Source organism: Carcharodon carcharias, chromosome 34 (genome assembly GCF_017639515.1).
Source record: "Carcharodon carcharias isolate sCarCar2 chromosome 34, sCarCar2.pri, whole genome shotgun sequence".
In the NCBI taxonomy this organism is placed as follows: Eukaryota; Metazoa; Chordata; class Chondrichthyes; order Lamniformes; family Lamnidae; genus Carcharodon; species Carcharodon carcharias.
The window spans coordinates 19,482,459-19,506,728 of record NC_054500.1 but is presented as its reverse complement, the minus strand read 5'-3'; the positions used below and the strand labels follow the sequence as shown (position 1 = coordinate 19,506,728).

Here is a 24,270-nt window from a genome sequence, read left to right as displayed (position 1 = left end):
AGGGATAAATATCAGCTGGGTCTTCCTTGCTCTTCTTCAAATCATCGTTGGATTTTTCACATCCATTTGAGAGGGCCGATGGGGCCCCGGTTTAATATCTGATCCAAAAGATTGCACTTGCGACAGGATGGCACTCTCTCGGTCTTGCACTGGCAATGTCAGACCAGAAAACATGCTCGCGTCTCTGTAGTTGCAGTTGCACCTACAAGTTTATGTTTAGAAGTGAGAGAGTGCTAGCCAAAGAAGCCTCGGCAACATATAACGGGTTGGCGTGTTATTGGAGCAGCTGCTACCCAATGGAACTGCAGTCCAGCAATTGTGCAGAGCACTCAAGAGAGGACAGAAAACTGAGGGAGTTAACCTCCCTGACTTTTAACCACCCATCTGCATAAAGCACCAATTACCCCACTGCACCCTGACAATCCTTGTTTCCAAATCCCTTCATGGCATTGCTCCTTCCTTTTTTTGTAACCTCCTCCCCTTCCTACAACCCTGGAAGATTTCTGCTCTCCTCCAATTCTGGCCTCCTGCATCCCCAATTTTAATCACTCCACCAGTGTTGGCCTTGCCTTCAGCTGCCTGAGGCTTAAGCACTGGAGTTCCCTCCCATAAACCTCTCTACATCTCTCTCCTCCTTTAAAACCAACCTCTTTGACCAAGCTTTTGGCATCTGCCCTAATAACTCCTTATGTGGCACAGTGTCAAATTTTGTCTGATGACACTCCCTTGAAGAGCCTTGGGACATTTTACTGCTTAAGAGGTGCTATGTAAATACGTAGCTGTTGTATCAGCAGACAAGCCAACCTTTCTGCTCCAGTTATTGAACTGCATTGGGCAGCGATAGATCATCAGACTAGCCAGCCCGGTTAAGGGCTGCACACTAAAACATCAAAACTGACCGCTGGATGGTCCTGGCCCAGGGTTTTCTCCCGGATCGTCAGAGCATCGTTCAAGAGGTTTGCAGCTTCTTTGTATTTGTTTTGATCTCTGCAAAACAGGAGAAGGAGGATCGTTAGGAGGATTTCTGAGAGGCACTGTAACTGTAGTGGATCCAGCAAACAATTAATGTTGTCTGCCATTGACTGCCCTTGGAGTGGCTGAGAGAGTGCAGGCAGCAAACAAAAAAGGGAAGTGTTCAGTTAAGGACTAAGTAACAAAGCAGAGCGATAATTCACAAGGAGCGCTAATGGGTTTTAGAGAGTAAATCATTCCCACTTCCCAACATTATTTGCATTTTCAAACTGAAAGAGTTTGGACATCCACTGAAGTATAATGGGCTGCTTTGCTTCTCTTGTTACAAGTGCAGCACATGGCATTTTTAATCATTCTCATAAAGTGTTCTATAAGTTTGCAGCCTCTATGTGTCAGGGCAATCTGGTCCCTGGTCTCCCTCAGTATTGTCCTTCTCTGCCCTCCTAACCCCCTGAAGAGCAGAGAAAAAAATAACAAAACAAAAGGGATGTGTGATAAGGAGCTGCTTACTACAATGAAACGTTCTCTTTTGAGCTGAGAAGTAATATTTTTTTCCTCCTACCCTTCCTCTTGTCAGCCTCTCTGTGTCCTCCTCACAGCTTGCATTCCCACCTGGTTTTGTATCATCAGGAAAATTAGATACACTGCTCAGTCTCTTTGTCAAAGTCACTAATATAAATTATCAACAGCTGAGGCACCGGCACTGATCCTTGCAGCACTCCACTGGTCAATGTTAATCTTACGCTAATTGTATTGTTAAGGTTAAGGATAAACAGGTAGGGGTACTGATCTTGGCAGACTTGGCCTTAATAAAATAAACTTGGCCTTAATAGCCAAGTGGTTATGGTACTGGGTTTGTAACCCCAAGATCAAGAATTCAAATCTCACAATGGCAAACTATGAAACAATGTAACTTCATCTGAAACAGATGGAAACAGGTTTACTCAAAAAGAGTATCAAGAATTCAAATCTCACCATGGCAAATTATGAAACAATGTAATTTTAAGCTTGGCCTAAATAGCCAAGTGGTTATGGTACTGGGTTTGTAACCCCAAGGTCAAGAGTTCAAATCTCACAATGGCAAACTATGAAACAATATAACTTCATCTGAAACAGATGCAAACGGGTTTGTACTCGAAAGAGTTACTGGTCTTGGCTTGGTCTAAATAGCCAAGTGGTTATGGTACTGGGTTTGTAACCCTAAGATCAAGAGTTCAAATCTCACAATGGCAAACTATGAAACAATGTAACTTCATCTGAAACAGATGGAAACAGGTTTACTCAAAAAAAAAAGAGTATCAAGAGTTCAAATCTCACAATGGCAAACTATGAAACAATGTAACTTCATCTGAAACAGATGGAAACGGGTTTGTACTCGAAAGAGTTACTGATCTTGGCAGCTTGGCCTAAGTAGCCAAGTGGTTATGGTACTGGGTTTGTAACCCCAAGATCAAGAGTTCAAATCTCACAATGGCAAACTATGAAACAATATAACTTCATCTGAAACAGATGGAAACAGGTTTACTCAAAAGAGTATCAAGAGTTCAAATCTCACAATGGTAAACTAAGAAATAATGTAACTTCATCTGAAACAGATGAAAACAGGTTTGTACTCGAAAGAGTTACTGATCTTGGCCTAAATAGCCAAGTGGTTATGGTATCACTTTTGTAACCCAAAGATCAAGAGTTCAAATCTCACAATGGCAAACTATGAAACAATGTAACATCATCTGAAAAACAGATGGAAATGTGTTTGTACTCGAAAGCGTTACTGATTGATTAAGTATCTTAAGCACATGTAAAAAGGGACTCTGGCACCATGGGGGTTGGGGTGCTTTATCGACCCCCTTAATCACATTTGCATTTGATATTTGTAAGTTTTCTTTAAACTTTGTCTTTGGTTTTACAGCTAACCTAACTTAGGGGTTGTGCTTATTTTATCCCTCATTTTGTTAATTTGGTTTATTTGGTTGGCTTTAAAAGAGCTAAAAAGGGACTCTTTGTTGCGGTGCCCCACCAGAACTGTCACCTCCTCATTTATTAATTTTTGTTTAATTTATTGAGTTTTGTTTTTTCTAAAAAGAGTATAAAAAGGGACTGCCCCTTTAAGAGGCTGTTAGTTTTATTTGTTAATTAGTTTAGTTGGTTACTTGGTGCTCAAAAGAGTATAAAAAGGGACTTGGGCGCCACAGGGGCTGGAGTGCGTCATCAGCTGCAGAAATGGCATTCTAATTTAATTGCTAAACTTCCTTTAAAGTTTTGTATTTTTGTTATAGTACACCTTTAAGGGGCTGTTATATTAGTTTATTTATCAATTTATTTTTATTTATATTACAAAAGAATATAGACACTCCCTTTAATGCGTGGTTCCTTAGTTTATTTATTTGATTTACTCAAAAGGGTATAAAGAGGGGCTACACATGGTGTCTGCTGATATGCTTGAGGGTGCCGCAGGGGCTGGGGTGCATCAGCCCCCAAAATATTATTTTCATTTAACTTTGATATGTTTCTGTTAAGGCTTTTGCTTTTAGTAACAGTGTCCTTTGACGGGCTGTCAATTTGTTAATTATTTTATTTGTTCTAATGGTACACTCATTAGAGTATAAAAAGGTACTGATGACAGCCAGTTAGTTCAGATGGTTAAAGCGTAGTGCCAGCGCCAAGGTCCAGGGTTTGATCCCCATACTGGCCAGTGTGCCTGCTCTAAAAGAGATTATATCAAACTTCACTCTAATTTGTTTTCCCCTTTAAGTGGGGCTTCATTAGTCTATTAGTTTATTTGATACTCAAAAAGGTATAAAAAGGGACCTGCTGGGACACTGGGTTGGTTGGCAGGTAAGAGGCAGAGATATGTAATACCATCAAGTGTTGGCACTCTGGTTTCCATCTCAAAGCAAAACTCTGGTATTAGAGTTGATAAAGAAACTAAAATTGAAATATTGGTAAACTGTTAAATGTAACTTCCAGTTTTGACGTAAGGTTATCTATCGACTCGAAACTTTAACTCTGCTTCTCTCTCCACAGGTGCTGCCTGACCTGCTGAGCATTTTCTGCATTTTCTGGTTTTATTTCTGATCTCAAGCAGCCACAGTGGTTTACTTTTATGTGAAAGTTCTACCGTTGTTAAATGCATAGTTATGCTCACAGTAAGATAATGCCTTGATTGGGATGCTGAGTAATGGGGTGATCTTTGTCCTGCAGCCCGTGTGAAAAAAACTGACTATCAAGAAATGGATCTGTATCTAGATTCATTCTTCACCATCTGGCTTGGTTTCTTATAACAGACATGGCCTGGGTGGCGTTCTCCCTAATTCTGCCTGAAGCCCGGATTTAGATGAGTAACAACCCATGTGACCCCATTAACCAAACTTCAGCCGTCCCATGCTGGGGCCTTTACTCCATGCTCTGTTCTGCCCCTAGTGACTCAAAGTTGCCTTTACAATAAGACCACAAGACATAGGAGCAGAAATTAGGCCACTCGGCCCTTCGAGTCTGCTCCGCCATTCAATCATGGCTGATAAGTTTCTCAACCTCATTCTCCCGCCTTCTCCCCGTAACCTTTGATCCCCTTACCAATCAAGAACCTATTTATCTCGCTCTTAAATACACTCAATGACCTGGCCTCCACAGCCTTCTGTGGCAATGAATTCCATAGATTCACCAATCTCTGGCTAAAGAAGTTTCTCCTCATCTCTGTTCTAAAAGGTCTTCCCTTTACTCTGAGGCTGTGCCCTCAGGTCCTGGTGTCTCCTACTAATGGAAACATCTTCCCCACATCCACTCTATCCAGGCCTTTCAGTATTCTGTAAGTTTCAATCAGATCCCCCCTCATCCTTCTAAACTCCATCGAGTATAGACCCAGAGTCCTCAAACGTTTCTCATATGTTAAGCCCTTCATTCCTGGGATCGTTCTCGTAAACCTCCTCTGGACCCTCTCCAGGGCCAGCACATCCTTCCTGAGATACGGGGCCCAAAATTGCTCACAATATTCTAAATGTGGTCTATCCAGAGTCTTATAAAGCCTCAGCAGCACATCTCTGCTTTTATATTATAGTCCTCTAGAAATAAATGCCAATATTGCATTTGCCTTCCTAACTACCGACTCGACCTGCAAGCTAACCTTAAGAGAATCCTGAACTAGGACTCCCAATTCCCTTTGCACTCCAGATTTCTGAATTCGCTCCCCATTTAGAAAATAGTCTATGCCTCTATTCTTCCTACCAAAGTGCATGACCTCACACTTCCCCATGTTGTATTCCATCTGCCACTTCTTTGCACATTCTCCTAACCTGTCCAAACCCTTCTGCAGCCTCCTGTAATCGCCACTACAATGGCGTTTGCTTTCTGGCTGCTGGCCTTGGCAAATCCCGGCAACTTCACCGTCAAGTAAAGAATATGGGACACCCTTGCTGTCAAGTTTGACCATGGTGAAAATATCCCTTCGCAGACACTGCACCCGATTCTGCAAGTGCTTTTGTAATGGTCCTAACAGCTGAGGAAACTGGTCAGGGTCAGAAGCAGCATGATATAAAAGCACAAAACAAAAACAGAATTACCTGGAACAACTCAGCAGGTCTGGCAGCATCGGCGGTGAAGAAAAGAGTTTACGTTTCGAGTCCTCATGACCCTTCGACAGAACAGTTCTGTCGAAGGGTCATGAGGACTCGAAACGTCAACTCTTTTCTTCTCCGCCGATGCTGCCAGACCTGCTGAGTTTTTCCAGGTAATTCTGTTTTTGTTTTGGATTTCCAGCATCCGCAGTTTTTTGTTTTTATCTCTGATATAAAAGCACCTTCGGCAAAAGTGTCAGGAGAAAAATTATCTTTAAGATCAAAATGCTCTTCTGGGAATATATTAGAAAGAACACAAAGTGCCTCTGAGTGAATTGAAAAGCACTAATCCAATTCTCGGATTAAGGCTAGCCTTTTAAAATCTTGATGACCTTCTGTAAACTCAACAGCATTAATTCCTTCAGGTATTCATGATCTTCTTAAAGAACTAAATATAGTTAATCTGCTGCCAAAATTCACCTTCTACATTGAAGAAGTTTGAGGGAAATTAAAAAAAATACTGCTTTTGGTTCAGATTTTTGCAGGTGCTATTTAGACACAAATTCCCAACTAAAAGAAGACACGGGCTGTGGGACAAAGATCTCCCCAATACTCAGCACCCAGATCAAGGCATAATCTTAATTTCAACATAAATATGCACCTAATGACGGTGGTACTTTAACAAAAGTAAACCACTGTGGCTGCTTGAGATCGGAAATACAAACAGAAAATGCTGAAAATACTCGGCAGGTCTGGCAGCAGCTGTGGAGAGAGAAGCAGAGTTGAACTTTCAGGTCGATTACCTTACATCAGAACTGGAAGTTAGATTTAACAGTTTACCAATATTTCTATTTTAGTTTCTTTATCAACTCTAAGACTGGTGTGTTGCTTTAAGAGTGCCAACGCTTAATGGCTCAGTTGGTATTTGCCTTGTGTGAAAAGGAGCCATTCTGCCACACTTAATCCCTGACAACTAGATAGGGAGCCTGTGCAGACACAGCATATAGCTGCTGTAGGGTAAGGAGAGGACTGGCAGCAGAGCCCTATACTGTCTTTAAATGATAAGGCAATTACTATTACACACGCACACATGCACTCCCGGGGACCCCCTGTAATGACTGACGCACTTCTGTGGACCCACTGCAACTACTGATGCACTCCCGGGTCCTCCTGCAACCACTGACACACTCCTGGGTCCTCCTGCAACTACTGACACACTCCTGGCTCCTCCTGCAACTACTGACGCACTCCTGGGTCCTCCTGCAACTACTGACACACTCCTGGGTCCTCCTGCAACTACTGACACACTCCTGGGTCCTCCTGCAACTACTGACACACTCCTGGGTCCTCCTGCAACTACTGACACACTCCTGGGTCCTCCTGCAACTACTGACACACTTCCTGGGTCCTCCTGCAACTACTGACACACTCCAGGGTCCTCCTGCAACTACTGACACACTCCTGGGTCCTCCTGCAACTACTGACGCACTCCTGGGTCCTCCTGCAACTACTGACACACTCCTGGGTCCTCCTGCAACTACTGATGCACTCCTACGCACCCCCCTGCCAATAACTGACACACTCCTGGGAACCCCGTCCAAACACTGACACACTCCCAGGGACCCTCTGTAAATACTGACCCATTCCCGGGGACCCCCTGCAAATATTGACCCATTCCCTGGGGACCCCCTGTAAATGTTGACATGCTCCCGGGCACCCCCTGCAAATATCGACGCTCTCCGGGGACCCTTGCAATGTCTGACACTCCTGGGGATCCCACTGCAAATACTGTCCTGCTTCCAGGTCCCAGGTACCAATACAGAAATTTTCTATTAAAATATTGTTTTTTTAATAAAAAATACACCACACATCTGTTATCAATGAAGAGGTGGGCTGCTTAAAAAAAACTCAACAGAAATACTTTTTAAAAGGAGAGTATACTCCAGCAGAGCCAACACGCCAGTAACTCAATAAATAGAGAAAGGATGCAGAAACCTAGGGCAGGATTTTCCCCCAATCGTGGGGGGGGGGGAGTTGATGGGCAGGCGCGCACAGGTGCACTTCCAATCAGCGCCCCCAATTGGGGGCGCAGCGCCATTTTACATGGGTGGGCCAATTAAGGCCCACCCAGCATAACGTTCGCAGTGCTGTGCACTCCCTGTGTGGACAGGGGGGGTTTCCCAAAATCGAGTGTGCTCTTTCACGCATGTGCACGATAGGGCGCACTCATCCCTCTGAGGCTAAGTGCAGTCTCAGGGACATTGACTGTAAATGTCAAAAAGCTTAAAATAGAAAAATAAAGTTTCCCTAACATGTCCCCTTGTGTGACACTGTCACATGAGTTGGGACATGTCCATAATTTTTACAAAAACTTTCTTATAATTTTTAAAAGCCTACATGAAACCTCACCCCGCCCGTGGATGAGGTTTCATGCTTTTTCTAATTCGCGCTGGGGCTCCTGGCCTGCCCGCCAACCGTAAGGTTGGACGGGCAGGTCCTTTAATTACTTAATTGACTCTGTCAATGGCCTCAATTGGCCACTGAAAGGTTGGCGGGTGCGCAACTGATTTTGCTGCGCCCCTGCCTTCCTGAAAATTTAAATGGTGCGCGGTGACGTTGGGAGTTCTGCCTGATGTCACCACGCGTCATTTTATGTGTCGGCGAGCGGGCCCCACCCCTGTCACTAATATCTCTGCATGCTCTGCATTTGTACTAAATGGTCAGCTGTGGTCAGAACAAAGAAAGCAAGTTAATGTTTTAAGTAAGCATATCACACAAGGTGCAACTACTAACGCACTCCTGGGGACCCTCTGTAAATACTGACACACTCCTGGGGACCCTCTTTAAACACTGACACACTGCTGGGGACCCTCTGTAAACACTGACACACTCCTGGGGACCCTATGTAAACACTGACACACTCCTGCGGATGCTCTGTAAACACTGACACACTCCTGGGGACCCTTTGTAAATACTGACACGCTCCTGGGGACCTCCTGGTATAGGTCAATATATCATTGACCTAAGTGTAATCTCATTCCTATTATCCTTATTGTCAGTATTATTAAGTAAGCTTGCAGTGTGGTTCTGGAGCAATAAAGGGATCATACCTGTACACCAAGGCGAGAATATTTAGCATGGTGGCCACGTCGGGGTGGTTGTGGCCTGACGTTTTCTCCAGGTCCTCCAGTGCTTGTTTACAGAGTGGAACAGCCACTTCATAGCGGCCTTGTGAAGCATACTGTATGACCAGGTTGTGCAATGTTCGCAGTCGTGCTGGGATCTCATACCCGCCCTGCTGGGCAGCAGCTGCTGCACTGCTGTGTGGCTGATGCACTGCAACACACAAGCACACAAATAAATCACTTCAGTTTCCAGTGCCCTCTCTTCCGTTTAATAGACACTACTTCCTATTACAAATTGTCTTCCATCCCCACAATGACTTGTGTTCACAGGGGTACAGGATGCTCTCACTTACCTCTTTCAAGGAGATCTTACTTAGTTTAGGCAACAAGTATTGACAGATTATTCAATTACAGAGGCGTCACTGCCAAAGCCAATGTCCTCAGTCCAAACTGACCACTGACCGGAATTTACCTGACCAGCCAAATCACAGAATGACAGAATTGTTACAGCACTGAAGGAGGCCATTTGGCCCATCATGTCTGCACCAGATCTATGAATGAGCAACTCACTTAGTGCCATTCCTCCACCTTCTCTTGCACAATCTTCCTTTTCAGGTAACAGTCTAATTTGCTTCTGGATGCTTCAATTGAACCTGCCTCCACCCTACTCTCAGACAGCGCATTCCAAACCCTAGCCACTCGCTGCATAAATGAAGTTTCTCCTCATATCACTTTTGCTTCTTTTGCCAATTATTTTAAATCTGTGCCCTCTCATTCTCGGTCCTTTCACGAATGGGAACAGTTTCTCCCTCTCTACTAAAATAAAAATAAAATGCTGCAGATGCTGGAAATCTGAAATAAAAACAGAAATTGCTGGAAAAACTCAGCAAGTCTGGCAGCATCTGTGGAGAGAGAAACAGAGTTAAGGTTTTGAGTCTGTCTGACTCTTCTTCAGAGCTGAGGTAAACTCTGAAGAATAGTCAAAAAATACTGCCAGACCCACTGAGTTTTTCCAGCATTTTACTTTTTTATCTCCCTATCTACTCTGTCCAGACCCCTCATGATTTTGAAAACCTCTAGGAAATCTCCTCTCAACCTTTTTTTGTCTAGGGAAAACAGTCCTAGCTTCTCTAATATAAATACTGTGGCTACAAGAGCAGGTCAGAGGCTGGAAATCCTGTGATGAGTAACTCACCTCCTGACTCCCCAACGCCTATCCACCATCTACAAGGCACAAGTCAGGAGTGTGATGTAATACTCTCTACTTGCCTGGATGAGTGCAGCTCCAACACTCAAGAAGCTCAATACCATCCAGGACAAAGCAGCCTGCTTGATTGGTACCCCATCCACCACCTTACATATTTACTCCCTCCACCGCCAGCACACTGGCTGAAGTGTTGACCATATTCAAGATGCACCGCAACAGCTCGCCAAGGTTCTTTTGACAACACCTTCCAAACCTGTGACTTCTACTGCCTAGAAGAACAAGGGCAACAGGCATGGGAACACCACCACCAGAAAGCCTCCCCCCAAATCACACATCACCCTGACTTAAAACATATCGCCGTTCCTTCAGTGTCACTAGATCAAAATCCTGGAACTCCCCCTATAACCGCACTGTAGGTGTACCTACACCTCAGGGACTGTAGTGGATCAAGAAGGCGACTCAATGCCAAATTCTCAAGGGCAAGCAACCCCAGCAGCCACTTCAACTAATTAATTAATTCATCGCAGGTTGGGGTCAAACATGGGACCTTTCTGGCCTGTAAAGCTCAGCAGCTTCAGTTAGGAGTTTTGATATTGACTTCTGAGTCCCGGGGGAAGTTCACCCAGGATCGCGGCACTTGGCGCAATGATAAAAAAGTACGGCCTCCTTTGAAATCAAGCGCATATCGGACACAGGGAGAAAACACAAGGAGAGGCAATCCTGAGCCAAACTGTCTGCAGTATCCTGACCTATTTGCAGCAGAACCTTCCAGGCACGGATCGGCCTTTGCAGTCAGCTATGTGCCCACCTAACACCTCTACGCTGTACATAGTCGTTTTCACCTTAAAGGATGAACAGAGAGCTCAGTAGCAATCCATGCCTTTATTAACTGAGCTACCATGGGAATTGTGAAGCAATGATTGACACAGATGATGCTCAGCTATGGTGCTGCAGTGATTATGGTGTTGAGCTTGCAATTCAGATCTCCTTTGTCAAGCCCGGATATGCCAATTTGACAAACTGAGTGCCATCAAACTGGTAACTTGTGGGTTGGCACCAGTAACAAATTCACTGCAAGTGTGGGTTATTGTAAAAACCCAAACAGTTCACTCATGTCTTTGAAAGGAACAGGAGCAGGGGTGAGCCAATGGGCCCCTCCAGCCTGCTCCTGAATTCAAGCAGATCATGGCTGATCTTTTACATTAATGCCACTTTCCTGCCCTACCCCGTGATTCTGTTAGTGGCCTGTCCTACACATACTCAGTGACAGGACATCCACAGCCCTTCCCCATAAAGAATTTCAAAACTTCATAACACTCTTGAACATAAAAAAAAAATCCCCTCATCTCAGATCAAAAAAGCTGAACCCACCCTCTGAGACAATGTCCTTCAGGGAAGGGTACCTGCCATCTCGACCCTATCTAGCCTATACGTGACTCTAGTCTCAAGTTATACAACAACACAAGAATTGGGGGCAGCAGTAGGCCATTTGGCCCCTCGAGCCTGCTCCACCATTCAGTAAAATCATGGCTGATCTGATTGTGGCCTCAACTCCATTTTCATGTCTGTCTCCCATAACCTTGACTCCCTTGTCTATCAAAAATTTATCTAACTCTGCCTTGAATATACTCAATGGCCCAGCCTCCACTGCTTTCTGGGGAAGAGAATTCCACAGACTAACGTCCTCTGAGAGAAAAATATTCTCCTCACCTCTGTCTTAAATGGGAGGCCGCCAATTTTTAAACTGTCTCCCATGCTTCTAGGTTCCCCACAAGAGGATCCTCTCAGCATTCACCCTGTCAAGTCCCCTCAGGATCTTATATGTTTCAATCAGGTCACCTCTCATTCTTCTAAACTCCAATGGTCACAGGCTTAACCTTTCCTCATAATGTATCCCCTTCATCCCAGGAATCAGTCAAATGAGCCTTCTCTGAACTGCTTCTAATGCAATTATATATCCTTTCTTAAGTAAGGACACCAAAACTGTACACAGTACTCCAGATGTGGTCTCACCAACTGTACACTAGCATAACTTTTCTATTTTCACACTCTGTTCCCCTTGCAATAAACGGCAACATTCCATTTGCCTTCTTAACTTCTTACGTCACCTGCATACCATACTGTAGTTAGCTCTTAATGAAGTAGCAAGCCACTCAGCTGTACAAATGATCACTGCAGAAGATAGCTCGCTCCCACCTTTGCAGGGCATCTAGGAATGTGGGCGGCCTTGTCAAACATCACCCCAAACTTCTGAGAGTTCATTTCTTTCTAAAAGAATCACTGGAGCAAGGGAGACTGTTCAAGTAGGATAGGAAAAAGAAACACTAATTACTTAATCTGTAAAAAAAAATGCTGAAATGACTCAGCCATCTAGCTCTCTATAAACTTCAACCTCATCAAATCCAACCAAGTATTTAAAATAGTACAAAATAACAAATAGCAACATATTTCAGTCCCTCACCTTCAATTATCCCCACCCTTTTTCTGCGAGATGTCTCCATATCTTTTATCAAACCTTTCATCTTTCAGGTGCAGGAACTTGCCTGCTTTTCGTTTTGGGATTTTTCCAAAAAAAGCTTCCTGCTCATCTACCAGCGCACACAGTTTGTTTTGTGTGCTCGTTCACATGTCCTCTGTCTGAAGAAACCCTACCGGAATTCCCTGACACTTGAGTTTTGCTGTGATCGGAAGCAACAACCGAGAAGCTTGCGTCGGGACTTAGTGGGGGGAGGAACTGAATTTCCTTTCAAAATAGGAGCAATAAAATTCAAAAGTTAGCTCCCGTAAGGTTTGCAGTGTACGTACGTTGAGTCGGCTCATCCTCGCTGGGGAACAGGTCATCCAGTGGACCCTTTGCGAACACACTGACTTTATCTTCCTGTTAAATAGAGAAGGGAAGTGGGGAGAACAGTCATAAGAGATTAAGAAATATATTACAACAGTGATTACACCTCAAAAGGCTCTTCGTTGATGGTAAAGTCCTTTGGGGTATCTTGTGGCTGTGAAAGTGACCCCTGATAAAGAAGGCTTGATTTTCAATTACCTGTGGGGCGAGGTTGGGTGTGGGTGCGCTTTGAAAGCAGCGCTCCTGGGTGGGTGTCCGTCTTTTGAAGCCTCCGAAAGCACTGCTATTTTCGAAGTGTAGTGGGGGAAGTCGGCAACCCGCTCACCTCCAATTAACTGCCTTCTAAGCTTCTTGAGGAGCTTGCTTATGGGCTGGGGAGGGCGAGAAGGCAATTTTCAAATCGCAGGTCAGGAGAAAGGAACAAACTAGTGCATGGCTGTTGGGAGTGAAGCAAGTAATTAAGTAATGCTTCTGCTGAAGTTAAATGGTTGGAAAAAAGTTTTTTTGAATTTATTCATGGGATGTGGGCATCGCCGGCTGGGCCAGCATTTATTGCCAATCCCTAATTGCCCTTGAGAAGGTGGTGGTGACCCGCCTTCTTGAACCACTGCAGTCCATGGGGTGTAGGTACACCCACAGTGCTGTTAGGGAGGTCCAGGGTTTTGACCCAGCAACAGTGAAGGAACGCCATATATTTCCAAGTCAGGATGGCGAGAGACTTGGAGGGGAACTTCCAGGTGGTCGTGTTCCCATCTATCTGCTTCCTTGTCCTTCTAGATGTCCTTTTAGACCGTGACCCCTAGTCCCAGACTCCGCAATCAGCGGAAGTAATTCCTCTCTGTCTACCTTATCAGCTCCCCTTAATATCTTGAAAACTTGATCAAACCACCCCATAATTTTCCAATGACAAATGAGCAGAGGCAATATAAACTAAACAGTTTAATTCTAAAAGGGGTGCAAGAACAGAGAGAATTGGAGGTTTGTGAGCACAAAATTGTTGAACATAGCAGTTTGTGAAAGAGTTAGAAAAGCAGACAGAATCGTATTCACACATGGTTGGGCCCTGTACCTTTTCATTGACCGTTTGGCCAATTCTCTGCACCAAAGAGCTGCTGGTCCTCTGAACTCCTGCCTGTTCTATTCTGCAAGGAAATGGCAAGCCCAACAATGGTTGCCGTCTGCCTTTGAGCGTTGCATTCTGGAGTCGGTTCCCATCTCCTGGCAAGGTCTGGCGCCACAGAGTGCCGGAGCTTGCAACCAACCTAATTAAGGGTACATTTTAAAATAGAGACGCGGCGCACACATGGAGATCACAAGAGGGCACGGTTAGCTGTCAACACATGCCAAGTTGAGGCATGAAGAATTGGCGCTTTGGCATGGTGCCCAGAGGGGTGCTGCCCCTATAGAGCTAGGGTTCTGATGGAGTCAGCACCTTCTTGTCAGAAGGCAGGAAAAAAGGGAAGAAATATAAAAAAAAATTCATCAAATCATACAGCACAGGTGTTGGCCATTCTGACCATGGTACCTGTGCTGGCTCCTTGAAAGGGTTTCAATTAGTCCCACACCCCTGCCCTTTCCCCAGAGCCCCTTTCAAATTTCCTCCCTTTCGAGTATTTATTTGTGGCGCTGCTCTTTGACGTACCCCTGCCTCCTCCTCGTCGTACTTTTTGATTTGGTTCATGAATTCAAGATGCTTCTTCTCCTCCTCCAGCTGTGCCACCATCTGCTCGCTCTTCTGCAGCTTCTGCTGGGTGCCAGCCAGCTCATCCCGCAACCACTGGTTCTCCTGGCACAGCCGACGCACCTGTGCTCGTAGCTTCTGCTTCTCTGCCTCCACGGTGCTGAGATGGGTCGACAGAGCGGTCACCACCTGAAATATAGATCAAGAATAAAAACACATGGGCAAGTCGACCAAATGCCTCCAGCTCCCCCAGAAACTCACTTCAATGGCTTCTCTATTTCCTGCTTCTCTGAAGAAGAGAACATTAAACGGTAAATATTTTAGGGCCAACATGCTGTTCAATAGAGGTTTGGGGTCTGTTATGTCCAGGAGTCAGGATCTGCAGCAACATGAAGGCTGTTGGGCCTGTGGAGTAAACAGAAATGATGCAGTTTTGTACTGCTAGAGGGAGCACTGTTGTCTCCATGGCTCAGAGAAACTCGAGCGATCCAGTAACTGGTACTGCAGCGTTGCAATGTGAAGACACATCCTTGTCAAATGCCTCGGGATCTGATTATTTTCACAACATTAAGGAGAAAGGTTTCACCCTCTCTATGTCGGCTTTTCTGTAAAACCTTACGGCTTTAAACCAACTTTGGGGAAAAAAAGTCAACAAAAAGCAGGATCTAAAGATTAGATTCAAGATCTTTGGAGGAATGTGCATTGAAGTCATTCATTTGCGGAAGGTGCTGTGAAATTTTCACTTACAGGCGCCTGTCAGGTTTTTAAACACTACAGTCGTTCAAGAAAGGGTTTGAAGTTGCTGAGGTAAGGTGCCCATCCAACCAAGTTGGTGTTAGTTGCTTAAGCTTATTTAGTGAAATGTTCCAGCCAAGCATTGTCTCGAGGAGTTTGATTTCTTAACAGTTCAGGGATCTATTAGTCAAAACCACAGGTTTAGTTTGCATCTCCCCTAGTGGGTAAGCACAAGTGGTGCCTCTTCGTATCAAAGTGTTCACCCGGAATGGATGGTGAAGTACGACTATCATCCTTCCACAGCAGAGGGAAGGACAGGCCTGTGGAGGGATGATAGGAGAAGCAAAATCCAGGAACGCACTCCAGACGGATTGGTATTTTTCCCTGCAGGGTGGTGTTATTTTTCCCCTATAAGTGCCTCCTGCCTCTGGGTGGTGTACCCGGTGCCAATGGTGACAATCATGTCCACGCCCATCAGCTCCACTCATTTATCGGCACCAAGATGGAATGTTCACCGGTCAGTTGGAATAATTGAGAATGTTGGTACAAGAGGAGCTGTAAGCTTCAGGATCAGCGAGGTTGAGGAGGGAGGATGCACATGGGCTAAGAAAACGAAGGAGTACCTGGTGAGAGTACAGGGGTGTGTAATTGTGTAAAAACAGAGGGACTCAAGAATGTGCTCAGTGTGTACAGGGACAGTGCCAATTGGAAATCATACCCCATAATTTTCTTCTCTTTGAAGGAGTACTTTGCATTTCTGTATCTTTGAAAATCCACAAGTGCTACAACCCTTGAAAAATGAGCATTCTTGGGAACATAGAACAGGAGGAGGCCATTCAGCCCTGCAAGCCTGTTCCACCATTCAATGAGATCATGGCTGATCTGTGACCTAACTCCAAATACCTATCTATGTCCCATACCCCTTAATACCTTTGAAGAACAAAAATCTATCAGAGTTCTAAAATTAACAATTGATCTAGCATTAATTGCCATTTGTGGAAGTGTTCCAAACTTGTCCCACCTTTGTATGTAGAAGTGTTTCCTAACATCACTCCTGGAAGGTCTGGCTCCCATTTTTAGACCATGACCCCTAGTCCCAGAATCCCCAACCAGTGGAAACAGTTCCTGTCTGTCTACCATATCAGTTCCCCTTAATATTTTGAAAACTTGATCAAACCACCCCATAAATTTCCAATAACGAATGAGCAGAGGCAATATAAACTAAACAGTTTAATTCTAAAAGGGGTGCAAGAACAGAGAGAATTGGAGGTTTATGAGTACGAGATTGTTGAAGGGCAGTTTGAGAAAAGTTTAGAATAACATACGGAATCCTATTTATAGCTAGAGGCAAAGAGTGTACATAAGAAAGGAAGCTATAATGAACTTTTATAAAACACTGATATGGCCTTAACTGGAGTATTGTATCCAACTCTGAGCACCTCACTTCAGGAAGGATGTCAAGGCTTTAGAGAGGGTGCAACAAAGATTCATGAGAATGGTTCCAGGGGTGAGGGACTTGGTTGGCCACTTAGACTGATTGGAGAAGCTGGGGTTGTCCTCCTTAGAAAAGAGAATGTTGAGAGGAGATTTGATAGAGGTGTTCCAAATCATAAAAATCTAGACAAGAGTAGATAGGGAGAAACTATTACCAGAAGGGTCGAGAACCAGAGAACACAGGTTTTAGATGAATGGCAAAAGTACCAGAGGTGACATAAGATTACGCAGCAAGAGGTTAGGATCTGGAATGCACTGCCTGAAATAGTGGTGGAGGTGGATTCAATTGTGGCTTTCATAAAGGAATTGGTAAGCACAAGGGAAAAAAATTGCATGAGTACAAGTAAAGGATGGTGGAGTGGGACTAGCTAAATGCTCTTTCAGAAAGCCAGCATGGACTTGATGGGCTTAATAGCCTCCTTTTGTGCAGTAACCATTCTATTCTATAAATTCTTGGGAATACAATCCCAGTTTTGTGTAGTGTCACCTTGTAATTTAATATTCAGTCCTACCTGTGCTTCACTTAGCCCCAGCTCAATCATCTCCAGTGATCTCTGGACCAGACAGGTCTTCTCTTCCACCAGGTGAGCTTCTTCATCTTCAGTCAGACCATTCAGTGTTTCTTGTAGGTTCTGTAGGATGGCATTGTTTTCGTTCCTCAGTGCCTCCAACCCCTGGATGACCTGCTTGGTGCCGGTAATGATCTCGTCCGCACTCAGCTTTTCATTTAACTGCACCATTGTGGACATGACGCACCGGGCCCTATGCACAGGAGGTAAACAGTCCATTAGCGGGAATTAAATATTCATTTGTATTGATGTGAGCTGCCTGTCATGGAAAAGACAATGCCTTAAGCTTTCCCAAAGGCTAAATGAAAGTAAGCACTACCTGCTGTTTTATTTGGCCATACAGACCAGAGGTCCTAGATTTATTTCGTAGTCTGGGATGAGTCAGCTCCTCTCAAATGGGGAAGGGGGCGAACAGCCAAAATTGTCCTTTCAACCTGAGCAGGAAAGGAGAAATAAAGACAGAACTGCCCCTACAGCCAAATAACCTGGTGAAATTCTTCACCTAAACCCATACTTGGGAGTGCCCATGCATTCTAGAAAGATGTAATGCCCATGAAACAGTGTAGTAGGAACAGTCAGCTCCTTCACAAAAGGCGGGCAGAAAATTAGAAGGGAAACAAGAGACGAGGGACCCAGGGTCACGCAGGGCCTTAAGTTCCTTCCCAGCACATCTGAAAGGTTTTTGAATTTAAATAGCATTTTATCACATCCCTCAATCCCAAAAGTACTTCACATGATAGTACAGTCATGGTCTGCTGGCCAGCCACTTTACATGCAGCAAGATCCCACAAGCTGCAATTATGTGAACGACCAGCTAATGTTTTCGCGGATGTTAGGGGGAGCATTGCTGCCAGGATGTTTGAGAACTCTCCACTCCTGCATGAATAGTGCCCCTAATGTCTACGAAACCACCCTGCTTGGTTCTGCAGATGATGAATTATATAGGTGGGTGACCAGGCAATATTTACTGCCAATTCCCCCACAATTGCGCTCATGGACTATCGTGGTTGAAGAGGGAAGGCCCACCACCATCACTTGAGGACAACTAGGGATTGGCAATAAATGTGGCCTTAACAACATTATCCTGAAAACAAATTTAAACAGAAATATGCAGAACAAAATGTATTTAAACTCAAAGTTTAGTCCTCTATCACATGTTGTGAACATACAAGACAGCAGGGAAAAATGAGGAAAAATAAACTACTTTTTGGTGTGTGGTTTACCTCAGAGTTTTCCAGGAAAGACACTGAGAAACCAGCTGTCTACCCTGAAGTTGAAGATACTGAGGAGACAAGAGCTGTGGAACACCCTTTCTATAGCACCTTTCACGACCTCAGGATGCCCCAAAGCATTTTGCAGCCAATGAAGCTCTTTCGAAGTGTTGTAGGAAATATGGCAGCTAATTTGCGCACTGCAAGCTCCCACAAAAAGCAATGGGATGACCAAGTAATCTGTTTTAATGATGCTGATTGAGGGATAAATATTGGGCAGAACACCAGGGAAAATTGCCCTTCGAAACTGTTCCATGGGATCTTTTGCACTTACCTTAGAGTACAAGAGACCGTGCTTTAACACCTCATCTGAAAGGCCGAGAGTGTAGTGCTCCCTGGGTACTGGCACCGGAGTGTCAACCTTGAGCTTTGCTTTCAAGTCTCTGAACAGGGACTTGAACCACACACAAATGGTTGACACTTGGGTAAGTAAAGCTGAGAGGAAAGGGGGAGGATAAGTGTCAGGAGCAGGTGGTGGGTCAGTGGTGGGCAGTATTACTCTAATCTCTGTAGTGACATTGTAACACAATGGGTTAGGATAACACCGCCACCTGGAAGTCCTGTCCAAGCCACTCACCATCTTGACTTGGAAATATATTGGCCGTTCCTTAACTGTCACTGGGTCAAAATCCTAGAAATCCCTAACAGCACTGCGGGTGTGCCTACACTGCAGGGATTCCAGCGGTTCAAAAAGGCAGCTCACCTTCTCTGGGGTAATTAGGGAAGGGCAACCAATGCTGGCCTAGCCAGCGACACCGACATCCCATGAAGGAATAAAAAAATATTTATGATGTGGATAGCGGCTGAAGAAACTCTCCTGCTGGAGTTTTTCTCTTAAGCATATCTTCACACTTTTTTTTCCCCCTTTGGGGAATAGTTGAGAGTTTGTGGAAGGATTAACAGGCTGATTAACAGCCCATTGAACTGTGTCATGACCACTCCTTCCATAGCCAATGAGACCTGGCGTGAGGGTTGAACCCAGAGCTTCTGGCCCAGAAGTAGGGATACTACCACAAGACCCCCTCCTCCCGGAGTGACAGATGGCAAAAGCAGAGAAGATTAAAACAAAGAACGAATAACAATTGCTTAAGTGTCCCATCTTGCCTCGTTAGCTTTGAAGATATACTTCTCTGAGGACATTGCAGCTCTTTCTACTGTAATTACCAATGCGCTGTAATTAGCGAAGGATTACGTTGCCACACTATCACGTGAGTTATAGAGGGTACTACAAGGTTGTTTCTGCAATCACACTCCCAGCTACTGTGCAGCATTTATAGTGAGCCAAACACTGAACTGTTCATTCCCCTCCACCGCCCTCCCACCAGATAAAATCCTGACTCAAACGTAAGTATTGAAATACAACCAGGCTTAAATATAAAATAATCTCCTAATATCAGGGTTTTTAAATGATCAGTTCACCAAAATAGTCAGTGCACTAACTACAGTTCAGCTAGCAATAACAGTGAGCTTCAGTTAATCTCCCACAGTTGGTACTCTGGAGCATGGGTGTGATGTTTAGCTGCTAACTTGGCCTATCATCCCTTTCATGACCACCAGATAGCTCAAAGCACTTTACAGCTAATTAAATGCTTTTGAAGGGTGGTCACAGTTGTAATGTAGGAAATGCAGCATCTAATTTGGGCAATGCAAAAATCCCACAAACAGCAATGTAATGACCAGATAATCTGTTTGTGTGATGTTGATTGAGGAATAAGTATTGGCCAGGACACTGGGGAGAATTCCCCTGCTCTTCTTCAAAATAGTGTAATGGTACCTTTCATAATGGTACCTTTCACAAGCAGGCAGATGGGGCCTCAGTTTCATGTCTCATTGAAATTTGGCACCTCGACATGCATCACTCCTGCAGGATTGCACTGGAGTGTCAGTCTCAGGTTTTGTGCTCAAGCCCTGGAACTTGAACCTGGAACCTCGTGACTCAGAGACGAGCATGCTAACAACTGAGCCACAACTGGGCTTAATGTTAGCATTGGGTGTCTAAAATAGAAAGTTCCATCAGCAATACATCTCACTTTGTACAGCGTAGAAAGTATAATTTTTGTTTTAAAAAATGTCTGAATTCGAAAGGTTAACTAGCTGGCTGTTTCAGCTATGCATTTCAGTAATCGTGATGTATTCATAATACACTAGTCCGACGATTAGAAATTGTCGGAGGTATCCTGGCCAATAAGGCTACAGCTTCAATCATCAGTCTGTGCTACTGGCTGATCCTGGCCAAGGCAAGGGGTTATTACAATTGGTAATATTATCCTTGGGGTTACCATTGACTGGAATCTGAACTGGACTAGCCATATAAAAACCATGGCTACAAGAGTAGGTCAGAGACTGGGAATTCTGCGGCAAGTAACTCACCTCCTGACTCCCCAAAGCCTGTCCACCACCTACAAGGCACAAGTCAGAAATGTGATGGAATACTCTCCACTTGCCTGGGTGAGTGCAGCTCCACCAATGCTCAAGAAGCTTGGCAAAATCCAGGATAAACAGTCTGCTGGTTTGGCACTCCATACAATACCTTAAACATTCAGGCCCTCCACCACTGATGCACAGTAGCAGCAGTGTGTACCATCCACAAGATGCACTGCAGCAACTCGTCAAGCCTCCTTTGACTGCACCTTCCAAATTCGTGATCCCTATCACCTAGAAGGACAAGGGCAGCAGGCACATGGGAACAACTTCAACTGCAAGTTTCCCTCCAAGCCACACACCACCCTGACTTGGAAATATATTGCCGTTCCTTCACAGTCACTGGGTCGAAATCCTGGAACTCCCTCCCTAACAGCACTGTGGGTGTACCTACACTACATGGACTGCAGCGGTTCAAGAAGGCAGCCCACCACCACCTTCTTAAGGATAATTAGGGATGGGCAATAAATGCTGGCCTATCCAGTGGTGTCCACATCCAATGAAAGGTTAAATTTTTAAAATGCACTATGTTAGTGAGAGACAGAAAGAGAGTGAGAGAGGCAGAATGTACACGGAAAATTATTGAAGAATGGAGTGCTTTTCTGCTAGGGATTGGATGAGACTGTGACTAATGTACCTATAGGGAAAGGTGAACAAATACTCAAAGCGGAGAAAAAGATAGGACTATGAGGAGACAGCAGGACAGTGAGATGAGGTTTGGATCGCTCTAGCAAGGAGGTGGTACAAACATAAAGGGTAAATGTCTCCTGTCATTAACTTCTATCATTAAGGACTTTTTAAAAATTCTTTCATGAGATCTGGGTATCATTGATAAGGACAGCATTTGTAGCTCATCCCTAATTGTCCTTTAACAGGCTTGCTAGACCATTTCAGAGGGAAGTTAAGAGTCAACCACATTGCTGTGGATCTGGAGTCACATGTAGGCCAGACTGGGTAAGAATGGCAGATTTTCTTCCCTAAAGGACATCAGTGAACCAGATGGGTTTTTATAACAATCGATGATAGTTTCATGGTCACCATTACTGAGACTAGCTTTCAATTCCAGATTTTTTATTAATTAAATTTGAATTCCTCCAGCTGCTGTGGTGGGATTTGAACCCATGTCCCCTGAGCATTAGCCTAGACCTCTGGATTACTAGTCCAGCGACCTTACCACAGAATTGTTACATAGGAGGCGATTTGGCCCATCATATCTGTACCGGCTCTCCTATTGAGCAATTCACTTAGTGCCATTCTCCTCCCTTCTCCCCGTAACCCTGCACATTCTTCCTTTATCAGATAACTGTCTCATTCCCTTTTGAAGGCTTTCACTGAACCTGCCTCCACTACGCCAGGGGAAGCACAGGGCAGATCAGGAATTCAGACCCTCGTGCATCATTCACAATGGCTGAGCGCCATCATTCAATGGGTGACTGACCACTATCCAGTGATCCTTGCTGGAAGAGCAGGTTTGTGGGTGCTGTGTGAGAATACAGTTAGGCTTGGTCACATTTCTCCATTGAACCAGGGTCCCTCAGCTTGAACCTTGCAAAGCTATCTGAGCAACAAAATCTCTCCCACCCTCCCATCCTGCTGTCAAAGTCCCTGGAGGAGTGAAAGCTGTTTTAAGCACTTTGGAACCACGGTGTACTTAAAACCTAGCCTGCAGGCAACATTCTTAACCAGGGGACTGGATTAGAATGAGAATGGCAGATTATCAAACACAATCAGACAGGGCTTTGCGCAAAACACGTACAGGGTTTGTCAGCCTCTAGCATTTTCTGGTATCTTGCCCAGAAGTTGTAACCTTTTAAAAAAAGAGAGAAGGACAGGGGGAATGTTTTGATAAACCCAAATTTAGTTGGGTATCTGTGAAAACAGTACTACCAGTTTTCCCTTCTCCCTATCCTCCCCCAACGTCACAACACACGCTGCTTTGCAGTGACCAAGGAGACGGACAGATCTCCGCAGCCACATAAGTGATGAAGCATACAAATGTAGGAATCTAGACTAAGAGCAGGAAACATTCAGCAAAGCACAGCTGGATAGCCAGCCTTGGAAAGAGAGACTAATGTTACAGGCAGTTAGTTTCATCAGAACCGTAGGAAGTTCCACATGCCTGCCTCCCCAAGATCCCTGCAGATGGTCCCACCCGGAATGCTAAGGTACCTTTTCACTTTCAGTTGCCAAGTTGGCATTCTCTGTTTTCATTCAAGCACCTGGTGGTGCCAGCACCTGGCATGTGGACACACAAGAGCTTCCATAGTGAACAGGCTGCTAGGTATTTCACTCTCGGAAGGGAAACTCACTGCATCGACCATTGTCGGAAATGATTTCCATTAGCAGAGAGATCAGTAAACAAGGGACGTAGATTTAGAGTCGTTCGCGGAAGGATTAGAGGAAATTTCAGGAGAAATGCTTTCACCCAGAGGGCGGTGAGGGTCTGAAGCTCACTAAAATAAAAGCAAAATACTGCGGACGCTGGAAATCTGAAATAAAAACAAAAAATGCTGGAAGAACTCAGCAGGTCTGGCAGCATCTGTGGAAACAGAAACGGAGTTAATGTTTGGAGTCCGTATGACTCTTCTTCAGAGCTGGCATGTTCAGACCGAGCTGAGTTTTTCCAGCATTCCCTGTTTTTATTTATGTCTGAAACTCACTGTCAGAAAAGTGGTCAGGGAAGAAACCCTCAAGGCTTAAACACCTGGAGTGCCAACAGAGCTACAGACCAGGAGCTGGAAAGTGGGATTAGGCTGGATGGCTCTTTTTTGACTGGTATGGACAGGAAGGGCTGAATGGCCTCCTTCTTGTGCTGTAAATTTCTATGATGCTCACGCTGTGCGTTTTCAAACATTGTATTCTGTCATCACAGCTGCCTTTTGCTTACAAATTCAGGCCTGTGGGCTTTCCACTCTTGCCAAAGAAATGCAAAATGAATTTCATAATTCATGCGATTGTTTCAGTAATTTATCCAATTGGTCCTGAATGTGTTCTTTGATACAAACTACACAGTTTAAGAGGAAGGGCTTTAAAAACGATCACAGAGACTATTGGCAGGGCTTAAGGAACCTTTATTTTTGCTTTTCAGAGAATCACTGAATTGTTACAGCGCAGGAGGAGGCCATTCAAAAAAAAAGTTAGTTAGCTTTTGAAAAAGAGTTAGCTTCTCTTCTGAAATGAAAGCACCAGAAAGGGCAGTGCCTAGCAGCGTAATCAGCAGTACCGTGACATACTGTACAACGGTTACCTTCGTTACTGAATCACTGAGATTCAAATATTATCAATTCTAATTTACACCTGGATCTGATGAGACCCCAATCCAGCACACAGGCTAATGTGACTTTCTAAGCAGCTTACACAGGATTTACATATGCAACCATTACCGCACTGAACGGGCACC

General features: G+C 44.6%; 1 protein-coding gene across 4 annotated transcripts in view; it reads right to left on the bottom strand.

Annotated features, from left to right (window-relative positions):
- Window positions 1-24,270, bottom strand: part of klc3 (kinesin light chain 3) — a 66,363-nt gene that overhangs the window by 29,710 nt on the left and 12,383 nt on the right. For all 4 annotated transcript variants that reach the window (XM_041179444.1, XM_041179447.1, XM_041179448.1 and 1 more), the window contains exons 3-7: window positions 17,122-17,371; window positions 14,342-14,569; window positions 12,660-12,732; window positions 8,633-8,858; window positions 900-987 (exon numbers count right to left, since the gene is read on the bottom strand). In XM_041179444.1, coding sequence (XP_041035378.1) covers window positions 900-987; window positions 8,633-8,858; window positions 12,660-12,732; window positions 14,342-14,569; window positions 17,122-17,358 — 852 coding nt within the window. In that variant the 5' untranslated portion in view covers window positions 17,359-17,371. The remainder of the gene's footprint in view (window positions 1-899; window positions 988-8,632; window positions 8,859-12,659; window positions 12,733-14,341; window positions 14,570-17,121; window positions 17,372-24,270) is intronic.